We start from the raw sequence: 15121 nt of genomic DNA on the forward strand, positions 1-15121 counted from the left end.
TTTTTGGTTGATAAAGAGTATCAAATGATATGGTGCAAAAGTGGATAAATGGGATTGATGTACAGAGCAGCCATGATCTAGCTAATTGAATGGTAAAACAGGCTCAAGAGGTTAAATGGTCTACTCCTGGTTTAATGTTCCGCACAATGGAATCTACTGCTGGAATACTAAACTGATGCCAGGGATAAAGGATTTAAGCTCCAAGGAGAGACTTAAGATGCTTTTATACTGGCATTTATTTGGGTCAGATTCTGGGAAACTGGCAACTGTGAGCCAATTGATTAAGTCAGTGGCATAGTGGTAATGTCACTAAACTCGTAATCCAGAAACCCAGGCTAATAGCCTGGGGACACGGGTTTAAATCCCACCATGGCAGCTGGTGGAATTTAAATTAAATTAATTCAATTGGTTAATAAAAATCTAGAATTGAAAGATAGTCTCAGTAATGGTGCCACGAAACTATCATTGATTATTGCAAAAACTCACCTAGCTCACCAATTTCCTTCAGGAGAGGAAATCTGCCGTCCTTACCTGGTCTGGCCTATGTGTGACTCCAGACCCACAGCAATGTGGTTGACTCTTAACTGCCCCCTGAAATGACCATTCAGTGGTTAAGGGCAATTAGAGATGGGCAACACATGCTGGCCTTGCCAGTGATGTTCACATCCTGTGAAAGAATAAAAAAACAAGAAAAAGCATAGTTGTTATATTTTAATTTTTGGGAATGGCCAGATGGCCTTCACTGATCATTTTCAGTCCTATGTTCTATGTTCCTCCTAAAAACGATCATTTGTCAGCACAGGTAACCATTAACAGGTAAATCAAAAGTTTCCATTTAACAAGCTACTGGAGTAACTTTCTTATCAGTGTTAAGAGTGGGGAACCATTGTATTTGGTTAGTAGAAATGTAATTAATAGTATTGTTGCAAACTTCTGTGAGAACTATAAACCCCTCTCTCCAATGGAGATGGACAGCAGTAACACGACTAATGCATAAAATATATTTGCCTAGCTACACCCTGCACCATGTATCAGGAATTGCATCCTGAAAATAAGGAAATCAGTTTGAATTTAACAGCCTCATTATATCTCATTAAGCTGTATAAAAAGGTGTCTCAACACAGAAAATCAGCCAAAGAGCAGTTTATTATCTCTCAGCATTGCACAATACATCCACAGACCCTGGAATAGTAGCTGTGCTTAACCCTTTCTAATGCTAATACTCCATTCTCACCTTAAAATTGGGAAGACTCATTTGCCACACTTCTTGTGCATTAATCCCTTTACAGGTCATTATACAGAATCTGCTTTTTTGTTGTTCAATGATTTTTTTTATAAATAACTTTCTCTACTCAGCGTGAGTTGTGTGCTTAACAGTATCTATACTCCAGGGTCTTCTACTGTTTAGACAGCAGCTTACGATGGACTCCTAACTGATATGTGTAAAGCCCAATTTGGATTTCATTTGAGAACCAAATATAAAAGAATACAAGACTATATGGAAAGAGAAATTGTCTCACACCCGTTAATCATTAAAAAGTGCTGACCTCAGGGTTAGGCAGCCATCATGCTCAACCTTTATTTTATTTTTACAGAGCATTTGCATATATCCTATATTTTTTACAGCAATCACAAAGCGATGCCACAGACATCTCAACAATTTTCCTCTATATAACACCTCCTTTAGCTAGGCACGTTTCACGATGAGAGCTGAGCAGAATGGGACTGGGATCTGTACTAATGCTTTGTCTTTCAACACACCATTAACATATTGTTTGCAATACAAACAAGAAATGCTGGAACCATTCAGCAGGTCTGGCAGCATCTGTGGAAAGAGAAGCAGAGTTAACGTTTCGGGTCAGTGACCCTTCTTCGGAGCATATTGTTTGCCTTTGCTCCATGACCTTCTGGTCAGCTATTCTGTGACCTTGTCCTATCTACAGCTTCTCCTTTGTTATCTCTTGCCCCACCCCCGCTTTACTTGCTTAAAACTTTTCACACTTCTAATATCTGCTAGTTCTGAAGAAGGGTCATTGACCTGAAACGTTAACTCTGCTTCTCTCTCCACAGATGCTGCCAGACCTGCTGAGTATTTCCAGCATTTCTTGTTTTTATTTATTAATAGGGGCATAGAACAGAAAAGCAAGGAGGTTATGTTAAACTTGTATAGAACACTGGTTCAGCCTCAACTAGAGTATTGCATCCAGTTCTAGGCACTGCACTTTAAGAAAGATGTGAAGGCATTAGAGAGAGTGTAGAAAAGATTCATGAGAATGGTTCCAGGGATACATAGATAGATTGGGGAAGTTGGGACGGTTTTTCTTGGAGAAGAGAAGGTTGCGAGGAGATTTGATAGAGGTATTCAAAATCATGAGGGTCTGGTCAGAATAGAAAGGGAAAAACTGCTCCCATTGGTGGAAGGATCGAGAACCAGAGGACACAGATTTGAGGTAATTGTCAAAAGAAGCAAAAGCTTTTTCATGCAGCAAGTGATTAGGGTCTGGAATGCACTGCCTGAGAGTGTGGTGGAGGCAGGTTCAATTGAGGCTTTCAAGAGAGAATTTGATTGTTATCTGAAAAGGAGGAATGTACAGGGCTAAGGGGAGAAGGCAGGGGTGTGTCACTAGGTAAATTGCTCCTTCGGAGAGCCAGTGTAGACACAACGGGCCAAATGGCCTCCTTCTGTGCTTCGACAGTTCTGTGATTCTGTGATACTATCTTCCTGTAAAGACACCAATTTCAAGTCTTTGGCAAATGTTGCAGCAGAACCAGCCACTTTGCTGGTGCCAGGTTTGACTCCTCTTCCCCCACACCCAGTGAGCACCTCGGCAATGCTTTCCTGGCATAGATGCCTGCCAAAAATGTGCAAATTGCTGTACCCCAGAAAAATCAGCAGGGGCAGGCTGGAAGGTCACTGAGGGGGTCAGAATTCCCACTCTGCTGTAGTTGCAGTAGTGGTACTGAATTGTGCTGTTTCTGGGCCAGTGACTTTTAGTAACATGAAGTCTGATTGCAGATATGTTAGTGAAGAAGGCACTCTATAGTCTAGCTTAATATGTCACTGAATTGTAGGTTATTAATTTTCTGTACAAAATGCTCCCTTCAGATTGTTGGATCAACTTGTTACTTTTGATTTTTGGTATGTGATCATTCAATTGGATCTATTTACAGGAAACTAGAAGTTGTTTCCAATCACACTGAACTGAGTTCTGTATCTTATCAAACCAGAGACAAAGAGGGTCACACAGTAGAGGAAGGCAGGTAATGCATTTTGAAATACAAACAGAATATTCATTAGAAGTGGCCAGATTTCTACTGGAAAATCAAAGCATTTATTACTGCCTGCAATGTTATTTTGTTTATTCATGGGATGTGAGCATTGCTGGCAAGGCCAGCATTAATTGCCCATCCCCAATTGCCCTTGAGAAGGCAGTGGTGGACCACATTCTTGAACCACTGTAGTCCATGTGGTGCAGGGACACCAACAGTACTGTTAGGAAGGGAGTTCCAGGATTTTGACCCAGTGACAGCGAAGGAACAGCGATGTAGTTCCAAGTCAGGATGGTGTGTGGCTTGGAGGGGAACTTGCAGGTGATAGTGTTCCTATGCATCTGCTGTCCTTGGTTTTTCTAGGTGGTAGAAGTCATGGGTTTGGAAGGTGCTGTCGAAGAAGACTCAGTGAGTTGCTACAGTGCAGCCTGTACCTTGTGCTGGTAGTAAAAGGAGTGAATGTTAAAGGTGGTGGATGGGGTGCCGATCAAACGGGCTGCTGAGTCCTGGATGGTGCCAGTTTCTTGAGTGTTGTTGGAACTGCACTCATCCAGCAAGACAGTATTCCATCACACTCCTGACTTGTACCTTGTACATGGTGGACAGACTTTGGGGAATCAGGAGATGAGTTATTCACAGCAGAAGTCCCACCTCTGACCTGCTCTTTTAGCCATAATATATATATAGCTGGTCCAGTTAAGTTTCTGGTCAATGGTGAACCCCAGGATGTTGATGCTGGGGCTTCAGCAATGGTAATGTCATTGAACATGAGATGGTTAGGTTCGCTCTTGTTGAAGATGGTCATTGCCTGGCACTTCTGTGGCGTGAATGTTACTTGCCACTTATCAGCCCAAGCCTGGATATTGTCCAGGTCTTGCTGCATTTCTGCACGGACTGCTTTAATAACGGAGGAATGACGAATGGCACTGAACATTGTGCAATCATCAGTGAACATCCCCACTTCAGACCTTATGCTAGAGGGAAGGTCATTGATGAAGCAGCTAAAGATGGTTGGGCCTAGGACACTATCCTGAGGAACTCCTGCAGTGATGTCCTGGAGCTGAGATTATTGGTGTCCAACAACCACAACCATCTGCCTTTGCGCTAGGTATGACTCCGACCAGTGGAGAGTTTTCCCCCTGATTCCCATTGGCTTCAATTCTGCTAAGGCTCCTTGATGTCAAACGTTGTCTTGATGTCAATGGTAGTCACTCTCACCTCACCTCTTGAATTCAGAATTTTCTCCTCAGATTAAAACAGTGTGCCTTTAAAACAAGAGAGAGAAGCTTCTGGATTTCTGAAGCACAGTGTGCCAGCTGCACTTGTTACCTAGAGCACAGCAGAAGAGAGAGGGCACATAGTATAATGTTTTGATTTGACTGTGTGTAAAACTGACAAAAACTGGTCTGAACCAGACTCTCCAGTGAGGGGTGCTACTGAAGGAAAGAGCTGTCTATTTGCTCTCAGCAGAAATTCTACAAGGAGCTACAGACCATGTTAATTGCCTAAGGAGAATATAAGGCTTTATTTAAAGAGACCATTTGTATTGCTGAAGGTAGCAAAACTCATTTTCTTTACTTCCAAGCAGGAAGTAATTGCTTCAAGATTGAATCTCTCTTGACTGATTGACTGATTCGCTGGTGGTCTTGATGCCTGATGCAGCCAAAGTGTTTTGAATGCCTGTCTATTGAAGGACTATTTCATCAAATCCGTGTGAAGACTCAGAGAGGCATTTGATTATTTCCACACTAGGATACCTCATCCATCGGGAACGTAACCCATAAAGACTTATTTATTTATTCTTAAGAAACGGCTATTTTTTTTAAACACTACTTTTAAAACCATTTAATTGTTAGTTTTGAGTGTTTGTGTGTGAATGGGGAAGTTAGGTTAAAATAAGAAGTTATAAGGTCTTTAGACATGGGTGTTTAAGATTTAATTAAAAAAAAAATAAATAGTTAATTTATTGTTTTCTAAAGAGACCTGGTTTAGTCTGTTTTATTCTGGAGTTACTAGAGTGTTTAATTTGGCTGTTTACCGGTTGGGTGGGAAAACTTTAATAATATACTGCAACTTGTGGAATGCTAGGACTGAATTGACAGTGTGTTGCTCCCAACTTGGTAATATTGATATATTAATTGGGCGGCTCCTCCGGTATAAGAATCAGATTAACTGGGGGGCTTGCGTTTGGAATCATATTAATTGCTTGTCTCTGGGATAACATATAAATTGGGGTCTTGCATCTGGCATCATATTAATTGCTCTCGTGTCTGGGATCATATCAATTGGAGACTCGATTGTCGTAATCCAAATCTTACATCAATGACAAAAAAAATAAAAGGAATCAGGTTTCTTGGATAATGAGGTACAGTCTATATCATCAGAATGGCATTGGCAGTTGCAGCAGAGTTTCTGGGAAAGGAGAATGTTTCCCTCAGTGACTTGATAACTTTAGCTAAGAATAAACTAAAAGAATTGGTGGCAAAATTGGGATTAGAATTGAAATCAGGTGCCAAAAAAGCAGAGATATTTGATGTAATAGTCCACCATTTAAAATAAGAAGAGGAAGAAGAAGATAGTAAGTTAGAGAGTGATGCAGTGGAATTGTCTAGAATTCAGTTGGAAATGAAAAAGCTTGAGCAGGAGCAAGAAATGCATAAACTTAGACTTCAACAGGAAACAGAAAAAGAAATAGCAATAAGGAAACTTGAAATGGAAAAAGAGGAAAAGGAAAAAGAGAGAGAATTACAGAGAGAAAGTGAAAGAGACAAAGGAGAATTTCACAGTGGCGCAGTGGTTAGCACTGCAGCCTCACAGCTCCGGTGACCCGGGTTCAATTCTGGGTACTGCCATGTGCAGAGTTTGCAAGTTCTCCCTGTGACCGTGTGGGTTTTCACCGGGTGCTCTGGTTTCCTCCCACAGCCAAAGACTTGCAGGTTGATAGGTAAATTGGCCATTATAAATTGCCCCTAGTATAGGTAGGGGAATTGTGGGGATGTGGTAGGAATATGGGATTAATGTAGGATTAGTATAAATGGGTGGTTGATGGTTGGCACAGACTCAGTGGGCTGAAGGGCCTGTTTCAATGCTGTATCTCTAAATAAGTTGATGGAACTAAGACAAAGGGGTAGTCTTGACTCCAGGCAAAATTCTGGTTAGGAAGAATGTGAGTTCAGTGAAGGACCCAGCAAAAGTTGTTTATATTTATTCAAGCTCTTCCTAAGTTTGAGGAAAGGGACATAGAGGCATTTTCATATCTTTTGAAAAATTAGCCAAACAGATGAAATGGCCGAAGGAAAACTGGACACTACTTATGTAAAGCAGCTTGATAGGCAGAGCTCATGAAGTTTATGCCATGCTTCCTGAAGAGGCTTCTGCAGATTATGAGATGGCAAAAAAGACTATTCTCACTGCGTATGAGTTAGTCCCTGAAGTTTACCATCAGAAGTTTCGGAACTTATGGAGATTGGCTAGGCAGACATATGTAGAATTTGAGAGGGTGAAGCAAATTAATTTTGACCGTTGGATACAGGCATTAAAGATAAAAACCACATATGAGAACTTTGAGAGTTGATCCTCTTGGAAGAGTTTAAAAATTCCATTCCTTCAGTAGTGAGAACTCATGTTGATACCAATATTCCATGGACAGATGCATCTGCGACAGGTAGATTGGTAAGGGTGAGGTCAAGTAGGTTTTTCCCTCTTTGTTAGTTCTCTCACCACCTGCTGCAGGCTCAGTCTGGCAGATATGTCTTTCAAGACTTGGCCAGTTCTGTTAATAGTGGTGCTACCAAGCCACTCTTGATAATGGACCAAATCTAGAATATATTTTGTGCTCTTGCTACCATCAGTGCTTCTTCCAAGTGCTGTTTTACTGATTCATAGCTGAAGTAGGACAGTACGTGGTAATCAGAAGGAGGTTTCTTTGCCCATGTTTGATCTGATGCCATGAGACATTATGGGGTCTGAAGTCAATCTTGAGGACTCCCAGAGCCACACCCTTCCGATTGTATACTACTGTGCCATGCCAACACCTCTGGTGGGTCTGTCCTTCTGGTGGGGAGTGGAGGGATAGAGATGGGGGAGGGGGAAGGGGGAGGGGTGAGGGGGAGAGGGGTAAGGGTGAGGGGGGTGATGGAGGGAGTGGGGGAAGGGTGAGCGGGAGAGGGGGACGGGGGTATTGGAGGGGTAGGGGTAGGGGAGGGGGTGGGGGAGGTGGAGGGAGTGTGGGGGAGAGGGAGGGGGTTAGTGGGGAAGAGAGCAAAAGGGAAGGTGTTTGATAGGGCAGATAGCAGGAGAGATTAAATAACAAAACTGTCCTGGGACAAAGACAAAGAGTGTGTTAATGCTTGTGTTAGTTCAGAGAGAGTGTTAATAGCAGAATAGTGAACAGCTCTGTCTACATGAAAAACAGGCACATGGTTAAAAGATAAAACAAAATTAAATTAGAAATATAAAAATATATTTTAAAAAGTGCCAGTCATGCTCTGAGGTTATTGAACTCAATGTTCAGTCTGCAAGGCTGTAGAGTGCCTAATCGAAATATCAGGTGCTACTCCTCGAGCTTGTGTTAATGTTCACTGGAACAGGCCAAAGACAGAAATGTGGGCATGAGAGCAGCGGGGGTGGATGGGGGAGGGTGGTGGTGTTGAAATGGCAAGCAACCGGAAGCTCGGGGTTATGTTTTCAGACTGAGTGGAGGTGTTCCGCAAAGTGGTCACCCAGTCTGTGTTTGGTCTCCTCAATGTAGAGGCAACCACATTGAGAGCAGTGAATACAGTCTACTAAATTGAAGGAAGTACAAGCAAATTGCTGCTTCACCTGGAAAGAGTGTTTGGGGCCTTGGATGGTGAGGAGAGAGGAGGTAACAGGGCAGGTATTATACCTCCTGCGAGTCTATGGGAAGGTGCCGTGGGAAGGGGACAAGGTGTCGGGAGTGATGGAGGAGTGGGCCAGGGTGTCATGGAGGGAACGATCCCTTCAGAATGCTGACAGGAGAGGGGAAGGGAAGATGTGTTTGGTGGTGCCATCACGCTGGACATGGCGGAAATGGTGAAGGATGATCCTTTGGATGTGAAGGTTGGTGGGATGGAAAGTGAGGACAAGGGGAACCCTGTCGCGGTTCTGGGAGGGAGGGGAAGGGGTGAAGGCAGAAGTACAGGAAATGGGTCAGACACGGTCAAAGGCCCTGTCAACTACATTGGGTGAAATCCTCGGTTGAGGAAAAAGGAAGATATATCAGAAGCGCTGTTGTGGAAGGTTGCATCATCAGAACAGATGCGTCAGAGACAGAGAAACTTGGAGAATGGAATGGAGTCCTTACAGGAAACAGGGTGTAAGTATAGTCAAGGTACCCATGGGAGTCAGTGGGCTTATCATGAATATTATTAGACAGCCTATCCCCAGAGATGGAGACAGAGAAGTTGAGGAAGGGAAGGGAAGTGTCAGAAATAGACCCCATGTAAAGGTGAGAGAAGGGTAGAAATTGGAAGCAAGGTTTTCCAGTTTGGGGTGACAGCAGGATGCAGCCTGATACAATCATCAATAAACCAGAAAAAGAGGTGAGGGAGAGGGCCTGAGTAGGACTGCAACAAGGAATGTTCGACATATCCCACAAAAAGACAGGTGTAACTAGGACCCATGCAGGTACTCATAGCAACACCTTTTATTTGAAGGAAGCGAGTGGAGTTAAAGGAGAAGTTGTTTTATGTAAGAACAACGTCAGCCAGATGGAGGAGGGTGGTGGTGGATGGGGACTGGTTGGGCCTCTGTTCAAGGAAGAAGCGGAGAGCCCTCAGACCATCCTTGTGGGGGATGGAGGTGTAGACAGATTGGACATCCATAGTGAAGAGGAGGTGGTTAGGAACAGGAAACTGTTTATCAAAATGATGTAGGGTGTCCGAAGAGTCAGGGATGTAGGTAGAAAGAGACTGGACTAGGGGAGAAAAGATAGAGTCAAGATAGGAAGGAATAAGTTCAGTGGGGCAGGAACAAGCTGAAATGATGGGACTACCAGGACAATGCTGCTTGTGGATTTTGGGAAGGAGGTAGAAGCAGGCTGTCTGGGGTTGTGGGACTATGAGGTTGGAAGCTGTAGATGGAAGATCTCCGGAGGAGATGAGGTCAGTGACAGTCCTGGAGACAGTAGCTTGATGTTCGGTGGTGGGGTCATGGTGCAGGGGGAGGGGGGAAGAAGTGTCTGAGAGTTGGCGCTCAGCCTTTGCAAGGTAGAGAGGTCAGTATGCCAGACAACAACAACACCGCCCTTGTCAGCAGGTTTGATCACAACGTTGGGGATAGACCTGAGAGAACGGAGTGCATAAAGTGCGGGGGGAGAGAGGTTAGAGTGAGTGAGGGGAGTGGAGAAATTGAGACAGCCGGTGTCATGCCGACAGTTTTCAATGAAAAGATCAAGAGTGGGTAACAGGCCAGAGGGAGGGGTCCAGGTGGAGGGAAAATACTGGAGGCGGGTGAAAGGGTCTGCTGGTCGGGGGGAGGATTCCTGGTCAAGGAAGTGAGCCTGGAGGTGAAGACGACGGAAGAAGAGCTCAACGTCATGCCGAGTGCAAAATTCATTGAGGTGGGGGTGTAAGGTGATAAAACTGAGTCCTTTGTTAAGTACAGATCGTTCAGCGTCAGAGATGGGAAGGTCAGAGGGTATTGTGAATACACGCCAAGGGGTTAGATTAGGAGAAGGGATGGGGTCAGAGGGAAGTGAAAGGGAAGAAGGATCTGGAGGGGCGTTGGTACCCTGCTGGAGCTTGCGTTCCTTAACACCTGAAAGGAAGAGAAAAAGTTTTTTGTTAATGCATCAGATAAGACAAAGGATGAAATGAAACTGGGGAGCAGAACAGCTTTGAGATAAGGCGAAGCGGTGCTTCTGGAGAGAGAGGTCGAGTGTGTACATGTGGCGGCGCATGGCACTGAGTATGGATCTCAGGATGCGGTAAGAGCAGCAGTCCAAGGAACCTGGAATCCTGGGTGGATTCAAAACATGAAGGATAGAATTTCAGTTGGAATCCATGTGGTATAAGTCGGAGCCAGAGACAGTCACTGAGAAAGGAAATGTGGCTGTGAAGACAAGTTTTGGTAGACACCTTATCAAACACCAGGAGCGAAATAGAAAGCAATGAAGGTGAGCAAGGTAAAAGACCAAAGGAAATCCCAGTGGAGAGAAGAGCAGAACTTCTTCAAGGTAAGCATTCCTGGAAGAGAAGTGACAGTGAATTAAACACGAAGATAAAAGCAAAATACTGCAGATGCTGGAAATCTGAAATAAAAACAGAAAGTGCTGGAAATACTCAGCAGGCCAGGCAACATCTGTGGAGAGAGAAGCAGAGTTAACATTTCAGGTCTGTGACCTTTCAGGTAAGAAAATAATTAAGTTTTAAGCAAGTGAAGGGGGGGGGGGGGGGGGAGGCGCATTGGTGGGGCAGAGAACAAAAGGGAAGGTGTGTGATAGAGCAGAGGGCAGGAGGGATTAAATAACAAAGCTGTCCTGGGACAAAAGCAAAGAGAGAGTTAATGCTTGTGGTGAAAGACAACAGAAAATGTTGGAAATATAAAGCATGTCAGTAAACATCTGGCAGAGAATGACAAGTTAATATTTCAGCAGAGAAGAGACTCTTTGCAAATTCTTATGAAAGGTCCCTCCTAGACTTCTCTTTAGGATGCTAACTGACCTCTATGTGCTTCCAGCAGTTTTGATGTTAATTTCAGATTTACAGCATTCGTCCTTTTCTTTCTCCAGATCATGCTTTGTAAGAAATGACGAGACAATAATTTCAGTAGTCGTTCTGTAATTCTGCTGCTAAAAGTAACAAACCAAATGTCAACGGATTGAATATGTTTCTGTTCACTCAACACTAGTATTTCCTCTGTCCCAGACTCCGGTAGTGCCAACCCACCCAACCCAAAGACCCCTGTAGAGTTCAGACTTCCTTCCACAGGGCCAGCTCCAGTGCAGGTTAAAATAGTTAGTCACTGTTGGTTGTTTCTATGACTATTTCCTGTGCAAATCCCTTCCTGTACACTAAGACACTATACTGACAAATCAATTTTCCACAGTCTGAGTAAGTCATCACTGCTTTTTCGCAATCTGGAAATTCATCTATTTTACTAGCATCATACTCCATGTGTAGGTAGCGTAGGCTATACTGCTATTAACAGATATAATCACCACCATATCAATGTATTATTTGGTTCCATGCTATGGTGTATAAGACAAAAACCTTAAAACATGTCGAGAGCAGCTTGACTGGAAATCTCTGGAACTGTCAGCAGTGTAATGGTTAAGCTGTCTGCTATAAATTACATAATTAACTGCACCAAAAAACAAATTAGAGGAGATTCAAAGAAGTCACAGGAGCACTTAATCTATCCCTTCCCATCCAGTCTTGAAGCAACAGGGAGGGAATGCTATGTTATTCTGTTACTCAAATGATAAAGTAATGCAGACGGCATGATAATTATTATGCCAATGATGTACTTATATGAACCTTTAATGATATATTAGTGTAATGCCACACTGATGTATTGTGGCTTACACATGAGAAGTGTCACACTGATGCATTGCTCCAGCTCTTGAAGATTGATGATTTCAGGTATTGTTATGGAAAACATTGAAGAGTTATTTAGTTGGCAATACAACTAGTTAAGGCCATAAAAAGGAGGCTTAGAATACAAAAGCAAGATTTTGAACTTGGATAATACCTTACTTAGGCTTCAGTTGCAATATTATGTACAATTTTGTGCATCACATTGTCGAAAGAATATAAAAGCAATGGAAAAAGTGATCTGAATAAGGTTTGCAACTATGATCATAGGAACATAGGAATTGTTAGATGACAAAAACAAGGTTCTTCTAGTTCATTGTCTGCCATTCTGGTAGTCACATAATACGAATGTAGATGAGTTGTTAACTAATCATGACAATAATTCTTTATCAATTAGTTTACAACAGACACACACACAAAGCGAAGAAATCCTCAATGGTGGAAAGCTTTGGGAACCATAGATCCAAAGTCACCTGTTCCTCCCAAGCATGCCACACTTAGCACGTCATGTCTCAAAACTTAGATACTGTCCCCCAAAATATATTGCCTGAACGAAATCTATCTAATTTGTATTTCAGCTAATAAATACTACCCACTTCCACCATTTCCCTAGGAGCCTGTTCCACAGATGTACCCTCATTCACTGAAATAAGTGTTTCTGTAGATTAGTTTTGAATTTACTCTTCAAACGCAAGCTGTGTCCTCTTGTTCTACTGTTCTGGTGAAACAGCTTGTCATGGTCAAAATTATCTAGGTTCCTTTTGAATCCTAAAAAGCAGAAATCGTATGACCTCACAGCCATCTCCTTTCCAGTGAGAACACGGCCAATTTAGCACCACCCATCCCTCAATCATTCTGGTTGCTCTCTTTCTGTATCCTTTCATTAAAGAGAAACTTGAGAAGTTAGGGTTATGTCCACTGGGCTGAGAAGTTTAAGGGGGTGAGCTAATAGACATCTTCAAGCTTATGCAGTGTTATGATAGAGGTAAGTAAATTCTAGATTGTTCCCATTGGTCATCAAGGTGGCAATGAATGGGCATAGATTTAAGATAATCACAAAAGGAGTTAAAGGAGAAATTAATTTTTTTACATAGATGAATGTTAGAATGTTGTGGAAGCAGAGTCCATAAATTATTTTAAAAAGGCAATAGATGGTTGTTTGAACAGAGGAATATTAAAGGGAATGGGAAGCAAGTAGGAGATTGGGATTAAAACACATGGATTAGGCGAAGAAAAACTCTGCCACAGACTTGATGAATCAAATAGCCTATTTCTGTGCTCTGATTCTCTGTACAATTCACTGCAAGCAAATTAATCCCCAAAAACTGTACAAATATCTAATTAGGAATGGGAATGAAGGTCATAGGGATAAATATGGATAGCGATAACAAAATACACCACTGAACACTCTGTCCTTGTGCTGCTGGGACCAAGAAGATACCATCTGCAGACAGCAATATACAAACGTGAAAGAGTGGAGATGTGCTGATGAGTGGATTGCTTGGCCAGGGGCTGGAGCTTCTCCAGAACTTTCCATTAGAAGGAAAGAATTAGTAAAATAGAGACCATAATAATTGTAGCAAGAGAATTGGATCTGTACAACATCCTGCGATGAATCCTTTGAATTTCTTACTGTAATGAGGTAAATTTTCCTTTACAAATGGGTGTAAAATTTCAATGGAATTGAAAATTGGGCAGTTTCTGTGTAACAGGCGGTCGATCAGCAACATCAGTTTTATGCCTGGGCGCTAAGTTGAAAATCTACCCCAAAGCAATAGAATTTTTGTTTTTCCTAAGTACCTCAATTTTGCATAAAATGTCCGGGAATCAGTGAGAATGTTGAATGAAGACTTGCCCCAATGCTGGGATAAAGTTATATACAGTGCGTAAAAAGAATGGACTTAACTAGTCCAACATCCTTTCCTTGTCATGCATTTGTTAAAAAAAGCTTTTGTTATTAATAGACCAATAATTCTAGGCGAGGTGGGATGGTGGCAATGATTTAAAAGAAATGTCTTATTTTAGTTGAGCAATGACTCAGGGATGAGATGATATTTTGGCAGTGTAACAGTTCCAGAGATGGTTGTTATTTTAGTGATGTTCCGGACAGAGCTGAGAAAGGTAGCACTAATTTCTACTGCAAGTTCTATACTCGTGAATCACCCTGCTTCTCTAAGCACAAGTGACGCTTTTCCTCTTTGCTTTCTCAGTACAGAAACGCGGTCTAGAGAAAGGGGAAACGAAGACGCCTGAGAGAAGATGGAAATAGGTCTTATTCCCAAAGAAGTCTGCCTGAAAGGGATCACTTTTATTCGACTTCATTGAAGAAATTGCCCCAAAGTGAGACAGTTGGGCGCAGAGAGCTTCAGTAATAAGTTTGCAGCAAAGTCTACTTGTGGGAACTCCGGGATTTTATAACGGCAGTCGTTTCCAACCCCTGGATTTGCTCCCAACATTTTATAACGAAAAAGATGATTTTCTTCCAGCTGTATTGGTTGGTGTTTCCTTTTCCTATAACAGGTAAGACTTCCAGAGTCACTGAAAGAAAATTTCGTTTGTTTTTTTGTCAAGGAAATATATTTTTATCACATTCTTCCTGTAAAAAAAAAGTCTAATTATGTATCCGGAACGTATTTTAATTTAAAAAGGGGTTTTAAATATTCTACATGTATAATTCTCTTCCATCGCCCCCAGGTCTATTGTCAAAGTTGGCTGGGTGTTTGGATAAAACTCTTACAATTTGAAGATTAAAATATTCTAACAGTTTCTACATAGAGCTCTCACTCCCCAAACAGGAGTTTTCTTAATCACCGCAAGAGATTATAGGTACAGAAAACTGGGGGAGCAAGATGTAAGATAAATTTTATTCACAAGTGTTTCGTCTGGGAAAAAAAAAATTGGGCAGACTATGCATGCGAGTTCCCCCCACCCCGCTCCCCCGTCCAAGCATTAGTTCTGTAAATGTACAGATTTTTTGGACTGTGCCAGAGTAGACACCCATAGAGGAATGCACCCCCTGGAGGAAAAGGCCTTGATACTGCAGCCTCAGTGCGACATGTGCACTCTGCTCCAATAGCATGTGGGCATTTCTTTTTACTCCTGCTGAGTGATAGTTGTCCTTTGTCCACACTGGTTCGATAAAGCACAACTAGTGTAGATGCTAGCTGCATAGTTTGGAGACTATTTTGATCACCAACTTGCTGGCGCATGTCTGCCGATTTGGATAGCAGATGTCCACTTGCAGCAAACATGACCAAAGTGTCAACTGAGAGAAAATAAATGAGGAAGCAGTGCCT

At 42.4% G+C, this 15121-nt stretch overlaps 1 protein-coding gene across 3 annotated transcripts in view; it reads left to right on the plus strand.

Annotated features, from left to right (window-relative positions):
* The first annotated feature begins 13871 nt into the window (after nucleotides 1-13871).
* tie1 (tyrosine kinase with immunoglobulin-like and EGF-like domains 1) overlaps nucleotides 13872-15121 on the plus strand; it is a 97179-nt gene continuing 95929 nt past the window's right edge. Inside the window, exons 1-2 of one of the 3 annotated variants that reach the window (XM_068036890.1) lie at nucleotides 13872-13946; nucleotides 14036-14345. In XM_068036890.1, the coding sequence (XP_067892991.1) occupies nucleotides 14297-14345 (49 nt within the window). In that variant the 5' untranslated portion in view covers nucleotides 13872-13946; nucleotides 14036-14296. Of the gene's footprint in view, nucleotides 13947-13994; nucleotides 14346-15121 lie in introns of those variants that run through there. The other 2 variants (XM_068036889.1, XM_068036891.1) reach the window with 2 other exon arrangements.

This window comes from Heterodontus francisci, chromosome 8 (assembly GCF_036365525.1).
Source record: "Heterodontus francisci isolate sHetFra1 chromosome 8, sHetFra1.hap1, whole genome shotgun sequence".
Lineage (NCBI taxonomy): Eukaryota > Metazoa > Chordata > Chondrichthyes > Heterodontiformes > Heterodontidae > Heterodontus > Heterodontus francisci.